This window comes from Sus scrofa, chromosome 6 (assembly GCF_054392235.1).
Source record: "Sus scrofa isolate SSC_HxYL_T2T_F1_AM1 chromosome 6, Sscrofa_HxYL_maternal_Yorkshire_Landrace_v2.0, whole genome shotgun sequence".
Lineage (NCBI taxonomy): Eukaryota > Metazoa > Chordata > Mammalia > Artiodactyla > Suidae > Sus > Sus scrofa.
The window spans coordinates 36,649,882-36,672,436 of NC_139388.1; the positions used below are offsets into that span (position 1 = coordinate 36,649,882).

At 54.2% G+C, this 22,555-nt stretch overlaps 1 protein-coding gene across 5 annotated transcripts in view; it reads left to right on the plus strand.

Annotated features, from left to right (window-relative positions):
* The window catches only part of ZNF423 (zinc finger protein 423), a 370,202-nt gene that overhangs the window by 51,014 nt on the left and 296,633 nt on the right, over positions 1–22,555 (plus strand). For 3 of the 5 annotated variants that reach the window (XM_021094227.2, XM_084960307.1, XM_021094223.2), the window contains exon 2: positions 19,385–19,444. Coding sequence is in view for 1 of the 5 variants with exons in the window: in XM_084960307.1 (XP_084816433.1) it covers positions 19,385–19,444 (60 nt within the window). In the remaining 4 variants the exon portion in view is untranslated. Of the gene's footprint in view, positions 1–19,384; positions 19,475–20,736; positions 20,840–22,555 lie in introns of those variants that run through there. The other 2 variants (XM_084960309.1, XM_084960308.1) reach the window with 2 other exon arrangements.

Below are 22,555 nucleotides of genomic sequence, written 5' to 3' on the forward strand. Positions count from 1 at the left end.
GGCAGCTGTGGCTCTGATTCGACTACTAGCCTGGGAACCTCCATATGCCGCAGGTTTGGCCCTAGAAAAGATAAAATAAAATAAAATAAAATAAAATAAATAAAATAAAATAAAATAAAATAAAATAAAATAAAATAAAATAAAAATAAAGGAAAATGTACTGCATAAAAACTATTCTGTAAGGCTGGCTGCCCCAGAATACCTGTAGCATTTTCAAGGGGGCATCATGGGTCAGTTTGATTTTTCTTTGTGTGCATACCTGCCTTTAATTTTTTTTTCCCTTACAATCTGAGGAATTAAAACAGGTAAAAAGCTGGAGTTCCCATTGTGGTGCAGTGGTAATGAACCTGACTAGTATCCATGAGGATGCAGGTTTGACCCCTGGCCTTACTCGGTGGGTTAAGGATCCGGCGTTGCCGTGAGCTGTGGTGTAGGTCGCAGATGTGGCTCAGATCTGGCGTTGCTGTGGCTGTGGTGTAGGTCTGCAGCTATAGCTCTGATTGGACCCCTAGCCTGGGAACCTCCATATGCCATAGGTGCAGCCCCAAAAAGCAAAAGCAAAAAATCAAGAAAGGTAAAAAGCCAAGGGCTTAGGGTGAGTTCACATTAACCAGCCGGTGGTGGGTGCCTGCCGAGGCAAGGCCCTGGCTGGCAATGAGGACAGGGAGTGAGGCTGGCCGGGGTCCTGCCTTGGGGAAGCCCATAGCCCAGGGCAGCCTCATGTGCTCAGGTCTTGCACCCGAGCCCCGCCCTGAGAGACGACTGTGGGAACCACAGAAGGAAGGCTGGGGAGGGGGGGTGGGTGTGTATCAATTTGTCCAGGGGTCTGGAAAGGCCTCTTGGGTAGCAGTGGTCAGCTGGGGCTTCCAACACAGAGGGGGGCGTTTTAAGTGATGGGCTCACCAGCAGCAATGGCCCTGGGGCAGGAGGGCACGTGGATGCATAGGCTGGAGCGAGGATGCATGGGTGGGGAAATGTCCTCAGGGCCAGACGGACCCCGGGCAGGCCTGGATGCAGATGGAGGACTTTGAGGTTGTTGGGAAGGTGACGAGCACAACAGCAAGCGTGCTGATGATGGGAACAGGGGCGATGTGCCATCTCTGGAAGCAGAGCTGGGCTGCTGGCTCTCCCCTTTTGCAGGTGTGTGACCTTGGGCAAGTCATTTATGATTCTCAAGTCTCTGCTTTCTGTTGGGAAATCAGATAAGAGGGGTGCAAGGATTAAACAGACTAATGCCCCGAAGTGCCCAGCCTCATGCCTGGCACCCCGAAGCCCTGAGGATCTTCTGCTCTCCATCACGTCTTCCGTGGGCTTGGGGGTGCTTTGAGCCGTGTCCTGAGCTTGTCCAGCACTTACAGCTGTCTGATGATGAGTAGGTGCTGGCATTTCTCCCATTTTACAGATATGTACACACAGTCTCAGGTGCAGGATCTACCCCTGGGCCTGCTGGGCTCCATGCCTGGCCTCTTTCTTTCTTCCTTCCTTCTTTTTGTCTTTTTAGGGCTGCATCCGAGGCATATGGAGGTTCCCAGGCTAGGGGTCGAATCGGAGCTGTAGCCGCCGACCTACGTCAGAGCCACAGCAACACCAGATCTGAGCCTCGTCTGCGACCTACACCCTAGCTCAGGGCAACACCGGATCCTTATCCCACTGAGCAAGGCCAGGGATTGAACCTGCATCCTCATGGATTCTAGGTGGGTTTGTTAACCACTGAGCCGCGATGGAAACATCCCGCCTGGCCTCTTTCCCCGGCACTGCCCCTTCATCTCTTTGGTAGGGCCAGGTTGGGCTCTGGGGCCATTTCCTTATCCCTGGGGGTGCTTTGTGGCCTCCAGGTCTGCAGAGGGGCCCTGGGAGCTATGGAAGTGGCCCCGCTGCCCAATTCTCCATTCCAATAAGGCAGTGTGGGCTGCCTTATTTTCTGGGGGCCCTTCCTGTGCCCCCCACACCCCCAAACCAGAGTCTGTGATCAGCAGTGACTAGAACAGCAGGAGAGGGCTTACAGCAAGGACGATCCTGCCGGAATGGTGGAAAGAGCCCAGCCTTGGAGTCTGGGTGTGTGGGACACTTGCCTGTGACCCGAAGGCGCATCACTCCTCCGGCCTCCTTTGTCCTGTGCGACATATGACACATGGTATTGCCCATCCTGCTTCCAAACCCTCAAGAAGCAAATTTGATTCCTGCAGGGAGTGTGTGTCGAACGCAGTAAAGCTTCACGCGAATGCAGTGGCTTTGTTTGTGGAGGGACCTTGGCTGGCCTCTTGAGCTAGGGCCACTGCCACGATGCCTCTCAGTGGGACCAGTTATTGGGCTTTTACTGAGCACCAGGTGCCATGCTCTGCATCCTCTGGCCTCGTCTCGTCACCTTGTAGTACCTCCGAGGGCTTGGTATTCATATCGCCCCATTGGATGTATGAGAAAACTGAGGACAGCTGGGTCTCGCCCAGCTCGTGACTGTTGTAGCCAGGCCTGGGAGCCCGGGTCTGCCTGCATACAAACCCTGTGCTCCTAGCTTCTGGAGTTTCCTGACGGGGAGACCTTACTGGCCAAAGACAGCAATGAGCTTCCTTGTAGAAGCATGAATCAGAGTGGAAACGGAGGCACACAGGCCAGAGGGCTGGGTGGGGCAGGGCAGGGCCAGGGTCCCCCAGCTGAGCTCTGTGCTGTAGAAGCCCCGCAGTGGGGTGAGGCTCCTGTGAGCTGGTAGGTCCCTGGTGGTCCCCCTGCCTGTGTGGCCCCAGACCACCCTGGGCGTCCACGGGCCTCTTTCCATGTTGGTTTTCCAAGGACAGGAAAGGCTGTACTTCCCTAGGCTGATGAGGGGTGAAGGGAGTGCTGTTTGCAGGACCCAGGCAGGGCTTGGCTGTGTGGCTGAGAACAGGGGGTAGGTACAGGCTGGGGGCGGACGTCAGGGGGGCCTTGGCAGGGCTGGGTCTTGCCAGCTGGATGGCTGAACCTGGCAGACAGGGGCAGTGGGGAAGCTGCCATGATTGCCCTGCTGTGTGGCTCTGGCGGTCACTCGAGTCCCAGACTCCTGGGTCCTTATTGCCATGGGAGCATGACTCAGGGCCGTGGGGCTTGGTAGAGGCCCTAAAAGTAGTTCACAAGAACAGGGAACACGGGATGTTCCCGTTGTGGCGCAGTGGAAACGAATCCGACTAGTATCCATGAGGACGTGGGTTTGATCCCTAGCCTTGCTCAGTGGGTTAAGGATCCAGCGTTGCCAGCATCCAGTGGTGTAGGCCGGCAGTTGCAGCTAGGATTCGACCCCTAGCCTGGGAACTTCCATATGCTATGGGCGCGGCCCTGAAAAGCAAAAAAGCAAAAAAAAAAAAAACAGGGAGCATGGGTGGTTTTCTGTGGCTGTGTAAACCCACACAGAGGTCCCGCTTCCCCCTCCAGGAGCCGGGACGTGCAAGAGGAGGCAGGGCAAGCAGCTCTTCTGCACGTGCAGGGGACAGGCCTGAGGCCTGGGGCCCCAGGAACCTTTCCTGCTGAACCATCCATCCTTTTCTCACCTTCCTTAGGCTTGGGGGCAGGGCGACCTGGCTGTGAGTTTTGGTTCTCTTGCCCCCGTGCTGCACCTTGTGTCACCTGAAAGCTCCCTGAGCCTCTTGGCCTGGTTGAGGGGACTGCATGGGCTACCTCGAGGAGCCTGGCCCTGGCGGGGCACGCGGGGCATGTGCAACAGCTCAGCCGACCCTGCACCCATTGGCCCCCTGAGGGCCCAGGCTGGCCCCTGCCAGCCGTGGGCCAGATGTGTTTTTTTCTGATGGCACTGGGGGAGCTCCTCTTTGTGGGTGTCCTTGCGTGATGTGTGGCCCATTCTGTTTTGATCCAAGAGAGCCAAACTGATTTTTCTGGCCCATCTCTCCTCCGTCCAAAGCAGAAAGTTAAATAAACACAGCCCAGTATTATCACAGGACGCGAGGAAAATGAACTCGGTCCCCACGGGCGGCCCACATCTGGCAAGCGTCGGGCCTCTCAGGACGGTGGGATGAGACAGATGTGGTTGGGAGGTAGGAAGGGCTCCGAATACCCCCTGCCCAGCCGTGCGCCTCGTTCCAGGGCTCCGTGCCAGCCTCAGGGCCCAGGGGCTGCAGGCTGCCTGCCTTGAGCTGCATTTTGTGCCCTCTGCCTGGCCCTTTGTGGGGCTTTGCCTTTGGAGGGGCAAGGTTCTCCCCGGCCCAGCGGGGTGCTTGCCCTGGGAGTGCAGCCCATGCAATGGGCCGAGGCTGGTGTGGCCCACGTGCTCGGGTCCTGGCAGTTGACCAGGCACCCACAGGAAGCAGCTTCCTGGTCCAGATCTCCCATCCCCCACTCAAAGCCATGGTGGGCCCCTGAGTTACACGCTGGAGGAGAGTTACACGCTGGCATGTCCCCTGCTTCCCTCTGCTCAGCACTCCCCTTAAATGAACCCAAACAGGCTGGATGGATTTCTGAAGGTCCCTATGGGACCACTGCGCTGCTCTTTTGGGTGGGCGGACGTGAAGAGGTGTGCCCCTCCCCCGCTCATGTATGTATCCAAGGTTGCCGGGCACAGCCCATGCCTGCATTCTGCAGAAGGGGACATGCCACCATCCCGAGTCCTGTGGTGCTACAGGTGCTCGATAGGGGACGGAGTTTGTGTTCTCCATACTAAGCACCTATTTATTCCACTGACTATTAGGAACGTGTTTATTCTAATAGCTTTTCGTAAATTTGTTACTAGCGCAGCAAATGTGTGAGTTCAGGAGTAGTGCCACTTAGAAGGAGGCTGGAAGCAAAGGTGTTTCAGGGGAAGAAGGGAGTGGATGTGAAGAAAAGCATCCATCACGCTCTGTGCAAGTGTGTTGAGCTCTAGCCAAGCTCCCAGAGGAGGTCTGGGGAGGCTCTGCCCACCCTGGAGACCAGACGGCTTTGGGGGGGGACCAGCCCAGGGAGACTCCTGCCTCCCCTCCGTGGTCATTATCTTGGGGACCTCAGGCAGATTTGGATGATGTCAGACCTGCCTTAGGGGGACCAGCTGCCCGATGGAGGCGCTCAGGATTCCCAGAAGGCGTCCACCTGCGTTCTTGCCATGGTGGGTGGGCGGAGGGGCCGAGCTGGGGGGCACATGTGTGCCCAGGAAATTTCCCCCTCCCACATCAGACTTACTAAAAGTATTGACTCCTTCAACTGTAAAGTATTATGATGGCTCCACCCCGGGACTTCCATGTGGAATTTACAGCATGTTTGGAAATGGTCATTACAGTTCATGCCTGTGGGAAGCTTGGGCTTTTGATATGAAGAAAGAGATGAAAGTTGGTCTGCGGGTCCAAAGTGAAATGAGAACACTTATATGCGGCCCCCCCCCCCCACACACACCAGTTTTCTTTAAGAGACTCAGTTTCCTCGCGGCTTGTGTCTAAGATAAACCACATGGATAACAAGGTACTGACACTTATTTATAATATGTCAGCACAGAGGATACGTTGTTAAGGGGTCATAAAAAATATTAGTCTCTGGTGCTTTTCTTTCTTTCCTTTTTTTTTTTTTTTTTCCTTTTCTAGGGCTGCACCCACGGCATATGGAGGTTCCCAGGCTAGGGGTCCAATCAGAGGTATAGCTGCCGGCCTACACCACAGCCACAGCAACGCCAGATCTGAACCACGTCTGTGACTTACACCACAGCCCATGGCAATGCTGGATCCTTAACCCACTGAGCAAGGCCAGGGATCGAACCTGCAACCACATGGTTCCTAGTTGGATTCGTTAACCACTGCGCCACGACGGGAACTCCTGGTTGGTTTGTTTTTGGTGGTGCTTTTTTTAAAAACGAAAGTTGAAACAAGGCAAGAGGATGGGATTCTGGTCTCACCCCTCCTTCCTTCCCACCCCAAACAGCAAGCAGAAGTGGTCAAGTGCTGTCCCCTTTCTTCCAAGGGGGAGGCGGGACCCCAGGCTGATGTCTCTCACCCCCCCGGCCCTAGTGTCACTTTGGGGTCCCCAGTGCTCAGTGGGCCACTTCCACGCACCTCTCTGTGTGGGGTGTCGTTTGGCCCCTCCGAGCACGGCAGGGGGTGCCCTGGGCTTCGTCACCTTCCATCAGAGTCGGCCAGCTGGTGGGTGAGAGCCCAGTGTTGCCACCGAAGCAGGATGTGGGAGCCAGACCCTGTTGTAAATTCACATTTATATGCTGCATGTTTCTGCTTAACGAGACTGTGCAGGGGCGACTATGAAATGAAATATACATGGGAACAGGGACGTGAGCCTCAGGGAGAGGCGGGATTAAACATGAGGGCAGCCTGGGAGGCCTGGGGCCCTCCACGTTTCAGACCCAGGCAGGCGGGTCCCCAGAAAGGGAATTTTCAGGAAGCACCCCAAGCCTGAACGGATTGGCTGGGGGCGCAGTCACAACGGTCTTCCTTAGTGTTGCTTGCTGGGTACCAGGCCCTGGCAAAGCTCTTTCCATGTTTTCTTTCACTCTGTCTTTCAAACAAACGGGAATTTTACTACCTTCGATTTGTGGATGTGGAACCAAGACTGAGAGGCAGAATCCATGCCCTGGCGTGGCTGGACCTAGGACGGACACCCAACAGTGACCTCACACACTGGTCTCTGGAGGGGTTCAAAATGAGGGACCACTTTGACCCCAACCTTCCCCATCCGCCCCGGCTTTCCTGAGATGGTGCAGAAGGCCTGGGAAGCTCAGGCCATCAGTTACTGTTTGGTTAGCACAGGCTGAGAGGCAGGCTGAGTTGGTGGCAGCGCCTAAGCTTTGGAGCCACGTGCATCTGGCTGCAAATCTGAGCTCGACCTCCCATTGCTTACATAAAATAGCCCAGTTTAAAAAACCATTTAGGGAGTTCCCGTTTTGGCTCAGCACGTTAAGAGCCTGACATAGCATCCGTGAGGATGTGGGTTCGATCCCTGGTCTTACTCAGTGGGTTAAGGATCCAGCGTTGCTGTGGCTGTGGTGTAGGCTCGGATCTGGCATTGCTGTGGCTGTGGCGTATCGAAGGCCAGCAGATGCAGCTCCAATTCGACCCCTAGCCTGGGAACTTCCATATGCTGCAGGTGTGGTGCTAAAAAGGCAAAACAAAAACAAAAACAAAAACAAAAAACAAAAAACATTTAGGATGTTCCCATTGTGGTTCAGAGGCTTAAGGATACAACATAGTATCGGTAAGGATGCAGGTTAGATCCCTGGCCTTGCTCAGTGTGCTAAGGATCCATTGTTGCTGCAAGCAAGTCGCATATGTGGCTCTGTTGCTGTGGCTGTGGTGTAGGCCTGCAGCTGCAGCTCCAATTTGACCCCTAGCCCAGGAACTTCCATATGCCATAGGTTCGGCCCAAAAAAGAAAAAATCAGAGTATCCATTGTGGCTCAGCAGTAATGAACCCGACTAGTAACCATGAGGATGAGGGTTCGATCCCTGGCCTTGCTTTGTGGGCTAAGGATCCAGTGTTGCCATGAGCTATGGTGTAGGTCATAGACTTGGCTTGGATCTGGTGTTGCTGTGGCTGTGGTGGAGGCCGGGAACTTCCAGATGCCGTGGGTGCGGCCCCCCAAAACCAACACCAAAACAAAAACCCTTTACTCCCGGTTTCCCCATCTGTGAAATGGACACCATCACCCAATCCCTTTGTCAGGCCATTGCGAGGATTAAACATGAATGTGACAACTTGTGTGATGCATGTGGATGGGTTTTGCAATGTGGCTTTTCTTAGAGTAGAAAACAATGAGCAGGAGCCTTGGCGTCCAGCAGCAGGGCATTGGTTAAATTAGTCCAGCGGCCTCCTATGACCGGATCCACGTCACCATTAATAATACTGGTGTCAGGCAATGTTTTTGATATGAAAAGATCTTCACTGTTTATTGCTGAGTTAGGAAAGCAGGTTCCAGAACAGGTTGTGTTCTCCAATTGCATGTCTTGTCTTGTCTTGTCTCAACTTTCTGTAAAGTCGTGACAATGAATTTGTTTGGGGACAGTTGTTTTTAGTTTCCCCATTTTAGTTCACCTGTATTTCCTAGTTTTCTACATTGTACATGGAGTATTTATTTCAGAAACATTTCTTCTGGCTCTGCCTGTGGGGCAGGGATCAAACCTGTGGCTATGCCAGGCCCTTAACCTGCTGAGCCACCAGGGAACTCTAGAAACTTTTACCTAAAGAAAAAAGATGCTTAATCTAGGAAATCATAAGAGAAGGGCAACTCTGAGTGAATTCTGGGACATGGGGGTAGACCCTGAGCAGGGTGAGTGGCAGGGGGTGGGCCGGGGAGGTGTAGTGGCTTCCAGGGCTGGCTCCAGCCCCTGCCCCCACCCCACCTTGGTGCCTGTCCCTCCCCGCCCCTCCAGGGCACTGCTCCTCCATCTGGAGGTATGCTGACTGCACGCTTTTCCCAGCTCCGTGTTCAACAACGTCCTGTTTGCTAGCTTGAACTTGGCTGTGATGGGAATATGTACGCTCTAGAAGGTGGCAAACACCACGAACCAGTGCCCTTTTCCTGCCTGGACCACCCCTCACTGTCTCCCAGGCTCTTCTTTGTCTCTCCAAGGACCTGTGTGCCTGGGGGAGCGGGGGTGGGAGATCCCAGAGGAATAAACCCTCTTCTTGGGCTCCCCTGGAGCTGGCACAGAGAAGGACGTGAAGAATCTTTTGTAAATTTGAATCCTTAAGGGAGACAGAGACAGAATGTGAGTCTACGCCTTGGGTGGCTGCCTGCGCTTGATCTGAACAGGAGCTTCTGCCTGCAGAAGCAAAGCAAAGGGGAGGAGAGTCCCAGACCTGGCTGTACCCCTTCCCCGCCCCCTGACCTTTGGCACGTTGCTCAGTCTCTGCTTCCTCATTTGTCCAGCGGGGTTAACAAAGGTACTTACTGCGTAGGCCAGTGGTTCTCAAACTCTAGCAGCTCTCAGAATCCCCTGGAAGGTTTGCAAAAATGCAGACTGCCGGGCCCCAGCCCCAGTGATTCTGCATTCCTCTCGGGCTGCCACGCGATGCTGCTATTGCGGGCCTGGGGACCACGTTCAGAGAGGCACCGCTCTGGGCCATGCGACGTCTGCCAAGTGCCCATCATGGAGCCTGGCCTCTGGTGAGGGCCCAGCAGCATGTAGCGGCGTATTCAGAGAAGAACCACACGAGTGGGTGCATGGTGTGGAGGACGGCCCGGCCTGGGAGCTAGGGTACGGAGTTCCGGGCTTTTGTTACCTCGTCTGCCTCCCTGGGTGAGCTGTTCCTCTTCTCTGGGGCTTTCTTCCCGCTTCTGTGAAATGGGTTGGTAAAAGCTTGACTTGCAGGCAGCAGCTGAGAAGCATCTGTGAGTGTCCTCTGATGCCTGGTGACCCTGGTGGGAGTGGTGGGGAAGCATGGGAGGCGTGCCAGGCCTCACTGGCATTCCTCCTCATCCATTTGGGACAGGCACAGAGGGGCTGGCTCACCTGGGCCTGGGGAAGGGCTGGCTCACCTGGGCCGGGCTCCTCTTCCAATGGCGCTGAGAGCTCCTCTTTCAACCAAAGGAGAAAGTACCCATGTAATTTCACCTGGACGCCTGGCCTTTGCGATGTTGTCTTTGCTTCTCGGTTCCTGATTCTGTTTTGCATGAACTTGGACGCATCAGGTGGCTCCATGATATTCACTTTCCTCTTCTTTTCCTGCTTGGTGGCTGGGCTGGAGGGAGGCAGAAGGAGGGGTGTGTAGCTAGGTGTTCATAGCTTTGAGCCAAAGCTGTACTCAGAGATATCCACTCCCTTGAGCTCATGGGCGGACTTCTGCACAAGTGCGTGGGCTCCATTGCCTCATCAGGAAGATGGGCATTCTGAGGGTTCCCATAGGCAGGGGCTGGGAGGATGAAGTGGGAGCTAGGGGGTGGGATGCTCTGTGTGGTGCCTGGGGCCCCTGGGGCTCCATGAAGTTTGATCTCCTGGATCAAACTGGAGAGTCCTGGCTCTGGCTCAGATCTACTCCAGTTGCACACATCCCTAAGCGTAGTGTAAGATGTGCATGTGTGTGTGCATGAATGTGTGTGGTGTGTGTGTGCCATGCAGAGGTGTTTCAAGGGAAGGGAAGCTGTGGACCAGGACAGAGAAGGTCAATAGATTTTTAACCCACTTTGTCGCGCCTTTCTTTTTTCCTTTTTTTGGCTTTTTAGGGCTGCACCCAAGGCATATGGAAGTTCCCAGGCTAGGGGTCGAATCAGAGCTTAGCTGCCGGCCTACACCACAGCCACAGCAACGCTGAATCCTTAACCCACCGGGTGAGGCCAGGAATGGAACCTGTGTCCTCATGAATACCAGTCAGATTCATTTCCGCTGAGCCATGGTGGGAACTCCTCTGGAGGCTTTTGAAGCTGCATTTGTGCCCATTGAGAGAGTGCTCTGATCGACTAGCAATGTCTACCATGGTTGCAGGATAGGGGACCTGTGCTTGTATTCTATCCCTGGTCTAGTAAAAAACAACAGCAAAAAACAACCCAACCCCCCCAACAACAACATAGTACTTAAAGACGACTTGAAATGTTTCACATTCCATGCCATTTTCCATCTCATGACAGTCGGCATCATGATTTTCATTTTTTTCTTTGTCTTTTCAGGGCTGTACCCGCGGCATATGGAGTTCCCAGGCTAGGGGTCGAATCGGAGCTATCGTTGCCAGCCTACACCGCAGTCATAGGAACCCCGGATCCTAGCCAAGTCTTCGAGCTCCACCACCGCTCACAGCAACTCCAGATCCTTAACCCACTGATCGAGGCCAGGGATGGAACCTGCGTCCTCCTGGATGCTGGTCAGATTCATTTCTGCTGAGCCATGATGGGAACGCCCCATTTTTTTTTTTTTTTTAAATTAGGGAAGAATAGAGGAAAAGAATTGAATTTCTACATGGTTGCCCAAAAAATAGATTCTGCGGGGATTGTATCTTCTGTTTCTTCTGCAGAAGTTTCCCAGTTCTTCTCTTTTGGGGTGTGTCGGGTGCTGATGGGGGTATCCAGGAGGGAGAGGGAGATGAGCTGGCACAGCAGCCGAGCCCCTGGGCTGTGAACTTCAGCTGGTCCCACATTTAGGGACACCTTCCTTGCACGGGGGTGGGGACTAGAAGGCGGTGGTGCCAAAAGATCCATGGCCCTGGCTGAGCCCTTCCTGCAGGTGACTTCCTGCAGGCTCCTTGTCGGAGAACTCCCAGCTTTACAGGAAGAGCGAAACCTAGGCGGCCTGCCTGGCAGTGGTGGGGTCAGCTTGAGTTATCTCAGGAACGCTCGTGGTGACTGCGTATTTCTCTTGAGCTGTGTGCTTCAGCAGTACCACCTCCCTTAGTCCTCACCACTCCTGTGTGGAGAGATCTGAGCCGCATCTGCCACCTACACCACAGCCCATGGCAATGCCAGATCCTAAACCCACTGAGGCGCCGGGGATCCAATCCGCATTCTCATGGATACCACTTGGGTTTGTTACCGCTGTGCCCTGACGGGAACTCCCTGATGGACCAACTTCTTTTCTGGAGTTCTTGGACTCGTCCTGGAGTCCTCTCTGTAGAGAAGCAAGGCCAGGAGAGAACAGGAAAACAGAGCGAGATCTAGGCCTCTATCCCCTCTGCCCGCTATAGGCCGGGGAAGGGTTTATGGCAGAATTTCAGTAACGTGGCATCTTTCTGTGATTGCTGGTTCTAAAGTAGACATTTAAGGGGAAAGTCAAGTATTGCCAAGATTGACGTAAAAATGTATGACAGAGGAGCCGTCTTGGAGACTCACCATCATGACTCAATGAGTTTGTGCAACAGTGTTTCTTCCGGTGTTGGAACAGGACACTTGTTGAGTGTGTGTGTGTGTGTGTGTGTGTGTATTTGTTTTTGTTTTTTTGCTTTTGTCTTTTCAGGGCTGCACCTGCGGCATACGGAGGTTCCCAGGCTAGGGGTCGAATCGGAGCTGTGGCCGCCGGCCTACACCACAGCCAGAGCAACGCCAGATCCGAGCCGAGTCTGTGACCCACACCACAGCTCAGGGCAAGCCCGGATCCTTAACCCACTGAGTGAGGCCAGGGATCAAACCCACATCCTCACGGTTACTAGTCGGATTAGTTTCCTCTGCACCAAGATGGGAACACCGAGTGTGTGTGTTTTTTAAAAGCACTAAATCTGGTGGCAGAAGGGTTCTGGTTAGGAGACGTATTGTCCCCAAAGAGATTTCTTGAAATCCTAGACTCATCCTTCTGGTGGTGAAGTGTTCAGGTGGCAGGTTGTGTGGACAGAGTCCCTCCCGCTCCTCGTATCCTTGCTCTGGGCATTTAGGAAAATGCACATTTAAAGTAGTCATTTTGGGAGTTCCCCTTGTGGCTCAGCAGGTTAGGAACCTGATTAGTATCCATGAGGAGGGGGGTTCGATCCCTGGCTTTCTTCAGTGAGTTCAGGATCCAGCGTTGCTGTGAGCTGCTGTGTCGGTTGCAGACAAGGCTTGGATCCCGCGTTGCTGTGGCTGTGGGTAGGCCGGCAGCTGCAGCTCTGATTCCAACTCCTAGCCTGGGAACCTCCATATGCTGCAGGTACTGCCATAAAAAGCAAAAAAAAAAAAAAAGCATTCCTTTTTTTCTCTCTTCAGCACATGGCCAGGGAATCATGGAGTTAAGTAAATGGGTTTGTGATGTGACCCTGTTGTCAGCTCCTGGTCCCTCTGAGGGTCTGCGATTGGTGTCAGGGCACTGGCTTTGGGGACCTGGGTACTTTTAGCTTCGGCTGAGGAGAGCCTGCACTCTTCTGCACCATGACTGCCCCCGCCCGACACCACCCCCCGCGCATCCCCCATTGCCACCAGAGAGGAGCCTGGAAAGCGTGAGCCTTCTGGTTGGGTTTGTTTGCCCACAACCCTGGTCATTTGGTCCTGAAGCCTGATTCTGGAGATGGGCCTGGGCTATGCTTTACAGCACATCTGGGCCACTTAGAAGCAAGGCTGGCCATGCCTATGTACAAAAGCATCGGTGCCCCTTCCTCTGGGTAGTCATAGCCCTGCACCAGGACACACTGCCCAGTAGTGGACAGACTATGGGGTGAATTAATTAATTTCTTTCTTTCTTTTTTTTTCTTTCTTCCTTCCTTCCTTCCTTCCTTGCTTCCTTCCTTACTTCCCTCCTTCCTTCCTTCCTTTTGCTTTTTAGGGCTGCACCCAGGCATGTGGAAGTTGCCAGGCTAGGGGTCGAATGGGAGCTACAGCTGCTGGCCTATGTGTGGGCTGAATTTCAATGCTCTCTCACCACGTCTGCTGGACTCCTTGTGCAGTACGCAGCCTGCACAACTGTACACAACAGTCTTCCTGCTTCCCCTTCTTCCATTCCTTGAATTTGTTTAGGACCAGGTCAGGAGCGATGCTCCATTTCATGCTTGGTCGTGAGCATCTTGGCTCTCAATATGTCCTTTACTTTCTTGGGCCCTGGCCTGGTGTGGATGAGAGGGTGTCCCCAAGGAGGAGCTGAGGAGAGGCAGCCATGTGCTCCAGGCCTGACTCACCCTCTCCCTCCCTGGGGCAGGGGTGCCTCAAGAGAACCTCTGTCAGGCCAGGCTGGGCCCAACTCTTTGCAAAGGGTGAGATAACCTCTGGGGCCAAAGTCAGCAAAGCAAGAAGAGATCCCTTAAGAGCCTAGGAACATCTGCCAGAGGTGGGGTCAGCTGAGGAGTCTTTCCTCAAATAAAACCCTTTTTTGGGGGGGGGTCTTGATATATATATATATAGATATATATATATCTATATATATATATAGATAGATAGATAGATATAGATAGATAGATATAGATATATCTATATCTATATAGCCTTTTTTTAGAGCTGCACCTGCCACATATGGAGGTTCTCAGGCCCTCAGCTTGAATTGGACCTACACCACAGCAACTCGATCTGAGCCAAGTCTGCAACCTACACCACAGGTCCCAGCACACAACCTACAGCACAGGTCACAGGTCACAGCTGGATCCTTAACCCACTGAGTGAGGCCAGGGATCCTCATGGATACCAGTCAGATTCATTTCCACTGAGGCACGACGGCAAATCTGGGTCTGGATATTTTTGATGAAAACTATGGATCCTTTCCCCAGAAAAGTGCCTACCTGCATATATGTTCATTAGCTTATACGCAAGGGCAGGGCCTTTTCAGATCCTTGAGGCCAGTCTGAGCAGCTGGCCCTGGTGTGGGTTTTAGGGTAGGGAAGGGGGCCTGCTGGGCTCTGCTGGCCCTGCTGGAGGCCCCTGGATCGCTGCCTGCCTCTGTCTGGCTCTCCCATTCACCTTCTGACACTGTCTGCCTTAGCCCTTTTGCTCGAGCTCTCCTGCTTCTTCCCTTCACCTCACCTATCAACCCAGATCCCCCCAGTGGGGCCTCATCCCTGCCCCGGTTCAACTGCCAGGTTCGAGGGCTCTGTTTCCAGCCCCCACATCAGCCTCTCCTTTCTGTTCCCTTCGCCAGCTCCATCTCTGCCACATTTTCAAGGTCATGGGGAACTGTGGGAAGAGGACACTCCTCCGCAGGCCAGGAGCAGGTGGCATTGGAGAGCTGGCTTATACAGGTGCCCTCCTAGCACCACCTGCCTCTGTGCTGGGTCCTCAGAGTCCAGAGGCCCAAGCACACACAGTCTTTGGGCCTCACTGGCATCTCCCCAACAGTGGCAAGGTCGTCCTGGTGCATAGCGGGGGCAACTACGGGCACTCCTAGGGTAGGGGAGTTGTGGTCACTTATGAGCCTGCTGAGTCTGGGAGACAGCATCAGTTGGGAGTCACAGGGGCATAGACCTATGGGGCATTCAGCCACGCACACCTGTGATCCCAGAGCAGAGAGAGAATGCAGAGTCCTGATCTATCTGAAGCTCTGAACGAGCCTCAGAGTCTTTCTTAACACAATCCAGGAACCATGGTGAATACACTCTGTGCGCTCAAGTGTGAATGCAGGTCCTGCACGCCGTGCCTTGCATACCCGCTTTGTCATGTATCCCCTCTCTCAGGGTGCACACACTTGCTGTCACACCCCCACCACCCTGTGTGTTCACACTCACTCTCTGCCCCCTTCTCGTGTTTATACAATTCCTCCCACACCCCTTCCCTTTGTGTACACACTGGCCTTGTACACCCACCCTGTGCTTCCACATGCCCACTGTTTGCAGGAGTGGAGTCTCTGTGTTCCCCTTGAGACTGGGCAGGGTGTGGGGGGTGTGTTTTGGCCTCAGTGGTGCCAAATATCTTACACATTAAAAAGTTAGAGGTTGAGGAGTTCCCGTCGAGGCTTGGCACTTAACGAATCTGACTAGCATCCATGAGGACGCAGGTTCGATCCCTGGCCTTGTTCAGTGGGTTGGGGATCTGGAGTTGCCGTGAGCTGTGGGGTAGGTCACAGAAGCGGCTCGGATCTGGGGTTGCTGTGGCTGTGCCGTAGGCTCCAATTCGACCCCTAGCCCCGGGAACTTCCCTATGCCTTGGGCGTGGCCCTAAAAAGCAAAAAAAAAAAAAGTTAGAGGTTGAGTCTGGGGAAGTCTCCAGAAAGCTCCCTAGCTCCCCTGGCCTGACCGGCAGAGCTTTAGGGTGTGGTCTATCCTGGCCATCGTGCTGATCAAGCTTTCTCTGAGATGCTCACCTCTTGGCGTTCATGATGCTTTTGCAGCAGAATTCTGCTTTAGGGATGGCTCAGGCCCACTGGCAAGTGCCTGGCTCCGGCTGTAGGGAAGCTGCCTTCCTCTGTGCCCACTGCCCCTACCAGTTTTCTTATTGTCGAGGAGACAAGCCTGGACAGCGGAGGCCAGCTGGTGGGGAGGAGGGTCTGCTCACGGTCACAGTGTTGGGTGGCAGAGAGCCTTGTGATGGTGGCAGTGGAGCTGGGCCTTATTTTTTCTCATCAGGAATGCATAAAGGATGGAGTAGTTATACCTTCCAAAACCAAAATGTGGGCCAGGGGGTGGGCTGTTAGTGGGGTGAATGCCAGCAGTGGTAAGAAAGTCTATTTAGGAGTTCCTGTCGTGGCGCCGGAGAAACAAATCCAGCTAGTATCCATGAAGGTACGGGTTCGATTCCTGGCCTTGCTTGGTGGGTTAAGGATCTGGCGTTGCTGAGGGCTGCAGTGTAGGTCGCAGAGGCAGCTCGGATCCCGAGTGGCTGTGGCTGTGGCGTAGGCTGGCAGCTACAGCTCCAATTCGACCCCTAGCCTGGGAACCTCCATATGCCACAAGTGTGGCCCTAAAAAGCAAAAAAAAAAAAAAAAGCAAAAAAAAAAGAAAGAAAGAAAGTGCTCATGTTACCTGATGAGTTGGCTGTGAGCGATGCGGTTCTGGAAAAGCTTGTGTGTGAGGTGGCTACTTGCCCATAGTGGATCTGCCACTTTGCAAGTCCCTAGCTGGCTGGCGTTGGGTCACTCCCCTCTTTTCCATCTCTACGGGCTGAAGGTCCCCAGGAACCAAGCCTTAGAGCCTCCCCAGAGCTCCAGAATATCAGGTGTTTCCGCATCCTCCTCCCCTCCAGGACCGAAGCCAGCACCTACGGAGGGAAGGATGTGGCGTTCTGGGGACATCCTCCAGTTCAGTGACTTGGGAAGTCACCCTTCCCAACCAGAAAACATTGAATGGACCCAAGAGTGGGGGCTGTTTGCCCTGGTAACTGGAGTACCTTGAGGATAAGAGAGAACTGGGCTTATGCCTTCGTGTCTTGGTCCTCGTGGTTGACACGACCACACCCACCTAGACCGTGTTCAAAGTGTCCTGTGAAATGGTCGCATGGTGACCCTACCAACTGGTGGCAACCTCTTCATAGAGGCCGTGCGTATTCTATATTAAAGCCAGTGAACGATGACCTGTGAAGGAAACGGATTTTCAGGTGTGGCCGTGAACGCTGCTAACAACTGCTGCTTTCATGCATGGCTTGCTTCGGATCACTTACAGCATTATCCGCTTGTGTTTCAGAGGCAGTGTCTGGCTGGAATCAGCTTAGCGAGTCATATCAATTTGGTCTGACGGCGAGGTCTTGATTCGTATTGACAAAGCTGCATATTTGAAAACCCCACCCCAGCTGTAAGCAGCTCAGTGAAACAGTAGCTCCGGTCCCGACCCCATCGCCTCTGCATTTCACTGCCTTGATGCCGAGTTTCTAGTCTTAGGATGTACACGTGGGGAAGAGACCCTGGCCTGTGCTTAGTGACATGGATGTGCCCTCTTGGGCGAGCTGTTCCTGGAGATTAAAGGCTCTACGGGGGAGTAAGACCCACAAGGGGTAGATAAAGGGGTTCGGAGCCACGTAAAGCCAGATGTGTTAATTCCAAGTACTGTTCTAACCTCAGACCAAACCCACTGGAGTGCTTGAGCCACTGGTCCAGCCAGTGCTGGCCATCAGCCCATTGAGTCTTCCCAACAACCCTGTGGTTTGGGTACCGTTTTTCTATTTTGGCTGCGCCTGAAGCATGCGGAAGTTCCCAGGCCAGGGACTGAACCTGTGCCCCAGCAGTGACCTGAGCCACAGCAGTGATAACGGCAGATCCTTAACCCGCTGAGCCACCAAGGGAACTTCATGTACCTTTTTTTTTTTTTTTTTTTTTTTTGTCGTTTGCCTTTTGTTGTTGTTGCTGTTATTGCTATTTCTTGGGCCGCCCCCGCGGCATATGGAGGTTCCCAGGCTAGGGGTCCAATCGGAGCTGTAGCCACTGGCCTACACCAGAGCCACAGCAACGCGGGATCCGAGCCGCGTCTGCAACCTACACCACAGGTCACGGCAACGCCGGATCGTTAACCCACTGAGCAAGGGCAGGGACTGAACCCGCAACCTCATGGTTCCTAGTCGGATTCGTTAACCACTGCGCCACGACAGGAACTCCCATGTACCATTTTTATCTCTGTTTTGGAGATAGGAAAACTGAAGCCTAGAGGTTAAACCATTTGCCTGATGTCTTGCTGCTGGTTAGGAATAGAATCAGGCTTTGGGAGTTCCCATTGTGGCTCAGTGGTTAATGAATCCGACTAGGAACCATGAGGTCGTGTGTTCGATCCCTGGCCTCATTCAGTGGGTTAAGGATCCGGCGTTGCCATGAGCTGTGGTGTAGGCTGGTGGGTACAGCTCCGATTCAATCCCTAGTCTGGCAACCTCCATGTGCCCTGGGTACGGCCCTAGAAAAGGGGAAAAAAAAAAAAAAGAAAAAAAAAAGAATCAGGCTTTGAACTCAGTGTCTGACCACAAGCCAGCCTGCTTGCTCCTCTCCTGGCTCTGCTGCCCAGCATGCTGTGTATCTGGTTTCTAAGGGGCTGGATTAGGGTTGCTGCCTTCCAATCCCAAGTTGCTAGGATTCTGGACCGCATTTTCTGTGTCTCAGTCTGTGCTGGTTTCAGGAGTCGCCTCTGAGACGGACAGTCCTGGGTTTCAGCCCCAACTCTGCGTGGACTCTTTCTAGCCGTGGGACCTCAGGCATGTCACGTCACCTCTCATCGTCTGTTGCTGAGGATTCAACACACTGAGCGCAGCGCCTGGCTCACAGTGTGTGCCCATGTAGGGACAGTGACAGTGCAGAGAACTGGGTGGTACATGGTGGCTTCAGCCTGCACGTGTGTAGAAATTAAGGGCCTGTTAAATCTGAAAAATACTGTGTATGCACATTTTTGGCTTAAACAAAGTTCCATTTTACAAAGTCCATAACCCAGCTTTAATATTATTACATGCCTCAGACTGGGATTAATTCCAGGGCGAGAGCTTTCCTATGCTGTATAGAATTTCTCCTGCTTCTCCTAGTGCATGGCCTCCGCCTCCATCTCTGCCAGCCTGGTTTTTGTTCTGTGGGTTCTGGGAGGGCATGGAGAGGGGAGTTGCCCTCTGAAATCACCAGCCCCGGCCAGTTGACCATGAGAGCGTTGACCCCCGCGTGTCCTGAGGTCTGTCTGTGGCTCATCTCTCAGTGTAGAGAATAACATGCCGCGCCTTGCCAACCTCCGAGAGCAACTGTGTTTGCTTCTTGGAATGATCGAGAAAGCCTTCATACCTCGGTGGTGGTCTGAGAGGCTGTTGGTAGGAGGATGAGGTCTGGGGTTCAGAGAGAGGGCCGAGTCTTTGCTTTATTCCCGCGAGTGGCCAATGGCTTTGTCTCAAGTGGATATCTGATTATAGATAGTCATGGCCTGGGCCACTGTGTAGGGAGAGGTTCTGAGGCTGTATCTGGTTTGAGGCGGTGCTGTGATTGATTTGTGATGTCTGCCAAGGGCACAGGGATGGGGGGACCGTATTGATAACAGCACTTACTTGCTGTTTAAGCTTTGTTCTGACGACTTAACATTTCTGTGAAACCAACCAAGGCCTCCTTGTAAGGCTTGACCCCTTCACCCCTGATCATGGGTAATATAGGGACCCCCACAAATGATCCTTCCTCCTCGCCCTGGGCCCCACCCTGTCTGCAGAGCTTCAAAACTCACCGGCCTGTCTCTGTTCTCTCTTTCAGTTGAAGAGGGGGAGGCCTCGGACTTCTCGCTGGCCTGGGATTCCTCCGTGACAGCATCAGGTAAATGCCCAGGGGCTGGTGGGAGAGGTCGTGGGGGTCCCGGGGGTCTGGCTCAGGAACTCAGAAAGCCACCCAGCTGGTTATGGAAATCATATTCTTTGTGTCACATTCCTGCCTCCAGTCCAGACTACCCCGTGCAACACGATTTTTATATCGGTTCCATATGGTCAATAAAATCTATTACATACAGAGACTAAGATGGCCTGAGTCCCCCGGGGGGCTGTATTTCCGTCTCGTGGGCACATTCAGATGGGCCACTGCACCCCCACTCTGCAGACTTTGGGAATCCCTACCATGGGCGTCGCTGCATATGTTGTCCCGCCAGATTGATTGCCCGAAAACCACTTTAACGGGAGCTGTCAACTCCAATCGATATCAGAGTTCCTATATTTCCCTTTCTGGAAGGGTCCTCACTGCATTCTCGGGTGGGGAGAACTGAGCCCATGCCCTCCCCGGGGGGTAAAAGGGGAAGCTCAGACTTGTGGGGTGTGTGGCCACTGGGTGGGGTGACTTAGCAGTCAGGGGACTTGGATTTTCGGCTCGGTTCTGCCCTGGCAGAAGTGCCATCCCATGCCTCAGTTTCCCCAGCTGTAAAAAGAGGCAGAGTTCTGTATTTGGGAGCTGCCCATGATGTGTGGGGTTGGAAGTGGTTTGGGATCCTTGGGAGCTCCCGGGTGGAGGATGCAGCTCTCCTGCTGGTGCAGCCAGCCAGCACCTCATTCAGCAATGGGACCCTGGCTCCCTGTCTGGCAGGCACTGGGCTCTCCTGCCTGGTCCCCTGTCCCAGGGTCCTGACTGGCTGGCTCTGACTCCATCGGGGGAGGATCCTGGGCCTGAGAAGACCCACGAGGGTGTCATTTCGTCCAGCCTCCTTCTCTTTTAGATGTGGAAACTGAGGCAAGGTGGGAGATAGGCTCTGGGTCAATGGTTCCAAAGACGTGGTGCTCGGCGCCAGGCACACGCACATTCAACACTCCAATGGCTGCACATCGAATTTGTGATTCGAGGGCCACGTGTGATTGCAGATGATGTGGAAGTCATTTACGCGCGAAAATTGAGTTGACAAGTCTTAAGTAACAGGACATAAGGCTTGCATGCAGCAAGAATCATGATGCTGGTGTGCTCATGACTGCATTGGGGGGACTGCTGCTCTAGATTGGGCAGAAGGGGAGCCCAGGCTCCTGGACTCCTGGCCCAGTGCTCTTTGCAGCAGGATGTGTGCTGCTTACAGAGTCCAAAGGGTCCGGGTTGGGTCCCGGCTGACCCAGGCTTGGGCACCGTTGTGTCTGCAGGTGCCTGGCTCTTGGCAACAGAGGCTCCCTCCACGGCAGGAGTCTTGTCTGAAGCCAGAACGGGGAGGTGCTCAAATTCCCTGGAGGAGGGTCCAGCGTTAGGGTAAGCCTCGGTGTCCACACTGGGTAGGATAGAGGAAGGGGCTGTGGGGCCCCTGTCCTGTCCCCTTCTGTGCTGGGGAGATGCGCTCCCCGAGGGTGGAGGAAGTACAGAGAGGTTATAAAGCTCCGCACCTCAGCAGCTGTGGGGAGCATGCGCACAGGCTTGCGGCCAGCCTGGAGAGCATCCCCGGGGTGCCCCGAAGCCCTGCACCAGGAAAGCGCCCAGCCTGGTCATGTCCATATAAGGTCCTCCCAGCTGCTTTCCTAGTGGTGCCCGAGGTGCTGCGGACAGGCAGGGCAGAGGCGGGTTGCAAAGGAGGGCGCTGGCTGTGTTGTGGTGGATGGAGAGCCCTGTGCAGGGGGCATCAGATGCCTGGGCTGTATCCCTGAGGCTGGTCTGCAGAAGGCAGGGGTGAGGCCAAGGGGCTGGGTGGGGTCCTGCGGTCTGCCAGGCTCTGATGCCATCGTGGAACAGCCAGCCTTGGGGACTCTCGGGGGTGCTCGGAAGTGGCAAATGTTGTGGGGTTTGCCATTTTCAAGCCAGGAGCTGAGCATGCCCCACGCACATGTGCATGATGAGGTGCATGACTCCCTGTGAGTCCCTCCGGCCCTCAGGGATTCCCTGGTGCCAGCCACCTCTGGGGAGGCCAGAGCATCCTGAGTGTTGGATAATCCACAGCCAGGCAATGGCTTGTTTTGTTTTCTTTGGCCCATTTCTGTGGTTTTTTTTTTTTTTTTACAGTGCAAGTGTGTGATAAATTTTCCTTCCCAATTTTGTTGGACTTGGGCTAGTAAAGTCAGCTTGTATTCCCTGAGCACGGGGCTTGTGAGATGGCATGAATCCCGGGTGGCAGGATGAAGTGGGTTTGGGAGGTGGCCCTGGACGTGGGGCCTGGATGTTTAGTGAGCACTTGCTTGGGATGTGCCAGGCATGGAACGAGCACTTTACCTCCAGTATCTCATGTCTTGAGCCATCAGGACAGCCCGACGAGGTGGGTGCTGTTTCCAGCAGCAACTCCAGAATTTCTCCGTGGGCTGGTTTGGGGGCTGCCATCTGGTAGAGGACAGGGCCAAAGGCCTGGTTGAAGCTGCTTTAGCAGAACGCTTTTCATTAAGCCGAGAAAATGTCACTTGGCTGCATCTGAGAATGGGGGCAGGTGCCAAAGAAGATTATGGGGGAGCAAAGCCTCCCCAAGCCACCCTTGGCACCGGTACTGAGAGCTGTCGTCTCATTTGGCGGATGAGGGCAGGAGGCTTGGAGTGGTACAGTAGCGGATCCACGGTCCCCAGCCAGGATGCTGTGGAGCAGGGACTCGAACCCAAGTCCTTCTCCTGCGGCCAGAGCCTGAAGTTTAACCTCTGCGCCACCTGACCTGGGGAGGAGGCCAGCTGAGCAGGGATCCAAAGGCATCGTGAGGGCTTGGGGAAGGACCCTGGCAACTCAGGGGCAGGTTCTTTCAGCTCATCAGGGCAGAGGAACGCAGTGTGCGGTGAAGCGGGTGGCCCGAGAGCATTTTGCCAGGGATGTAGAGCCATGAGCACCAGGCAGCTCCTCTCTGTTGGGGCCCAGCCTGCTTGGGGTGCAAGCTTCCCCTTGCCGGCTTTTCTGGGCTCTGGGGGTGTGATGGAGAACCCCAATAAAGAAGCAGAATGCACAGTGGCCTCCCCTGCCCGTGGGGACCTTGTGGTCACCCCCACCCCCCTCCCAGGAACAATC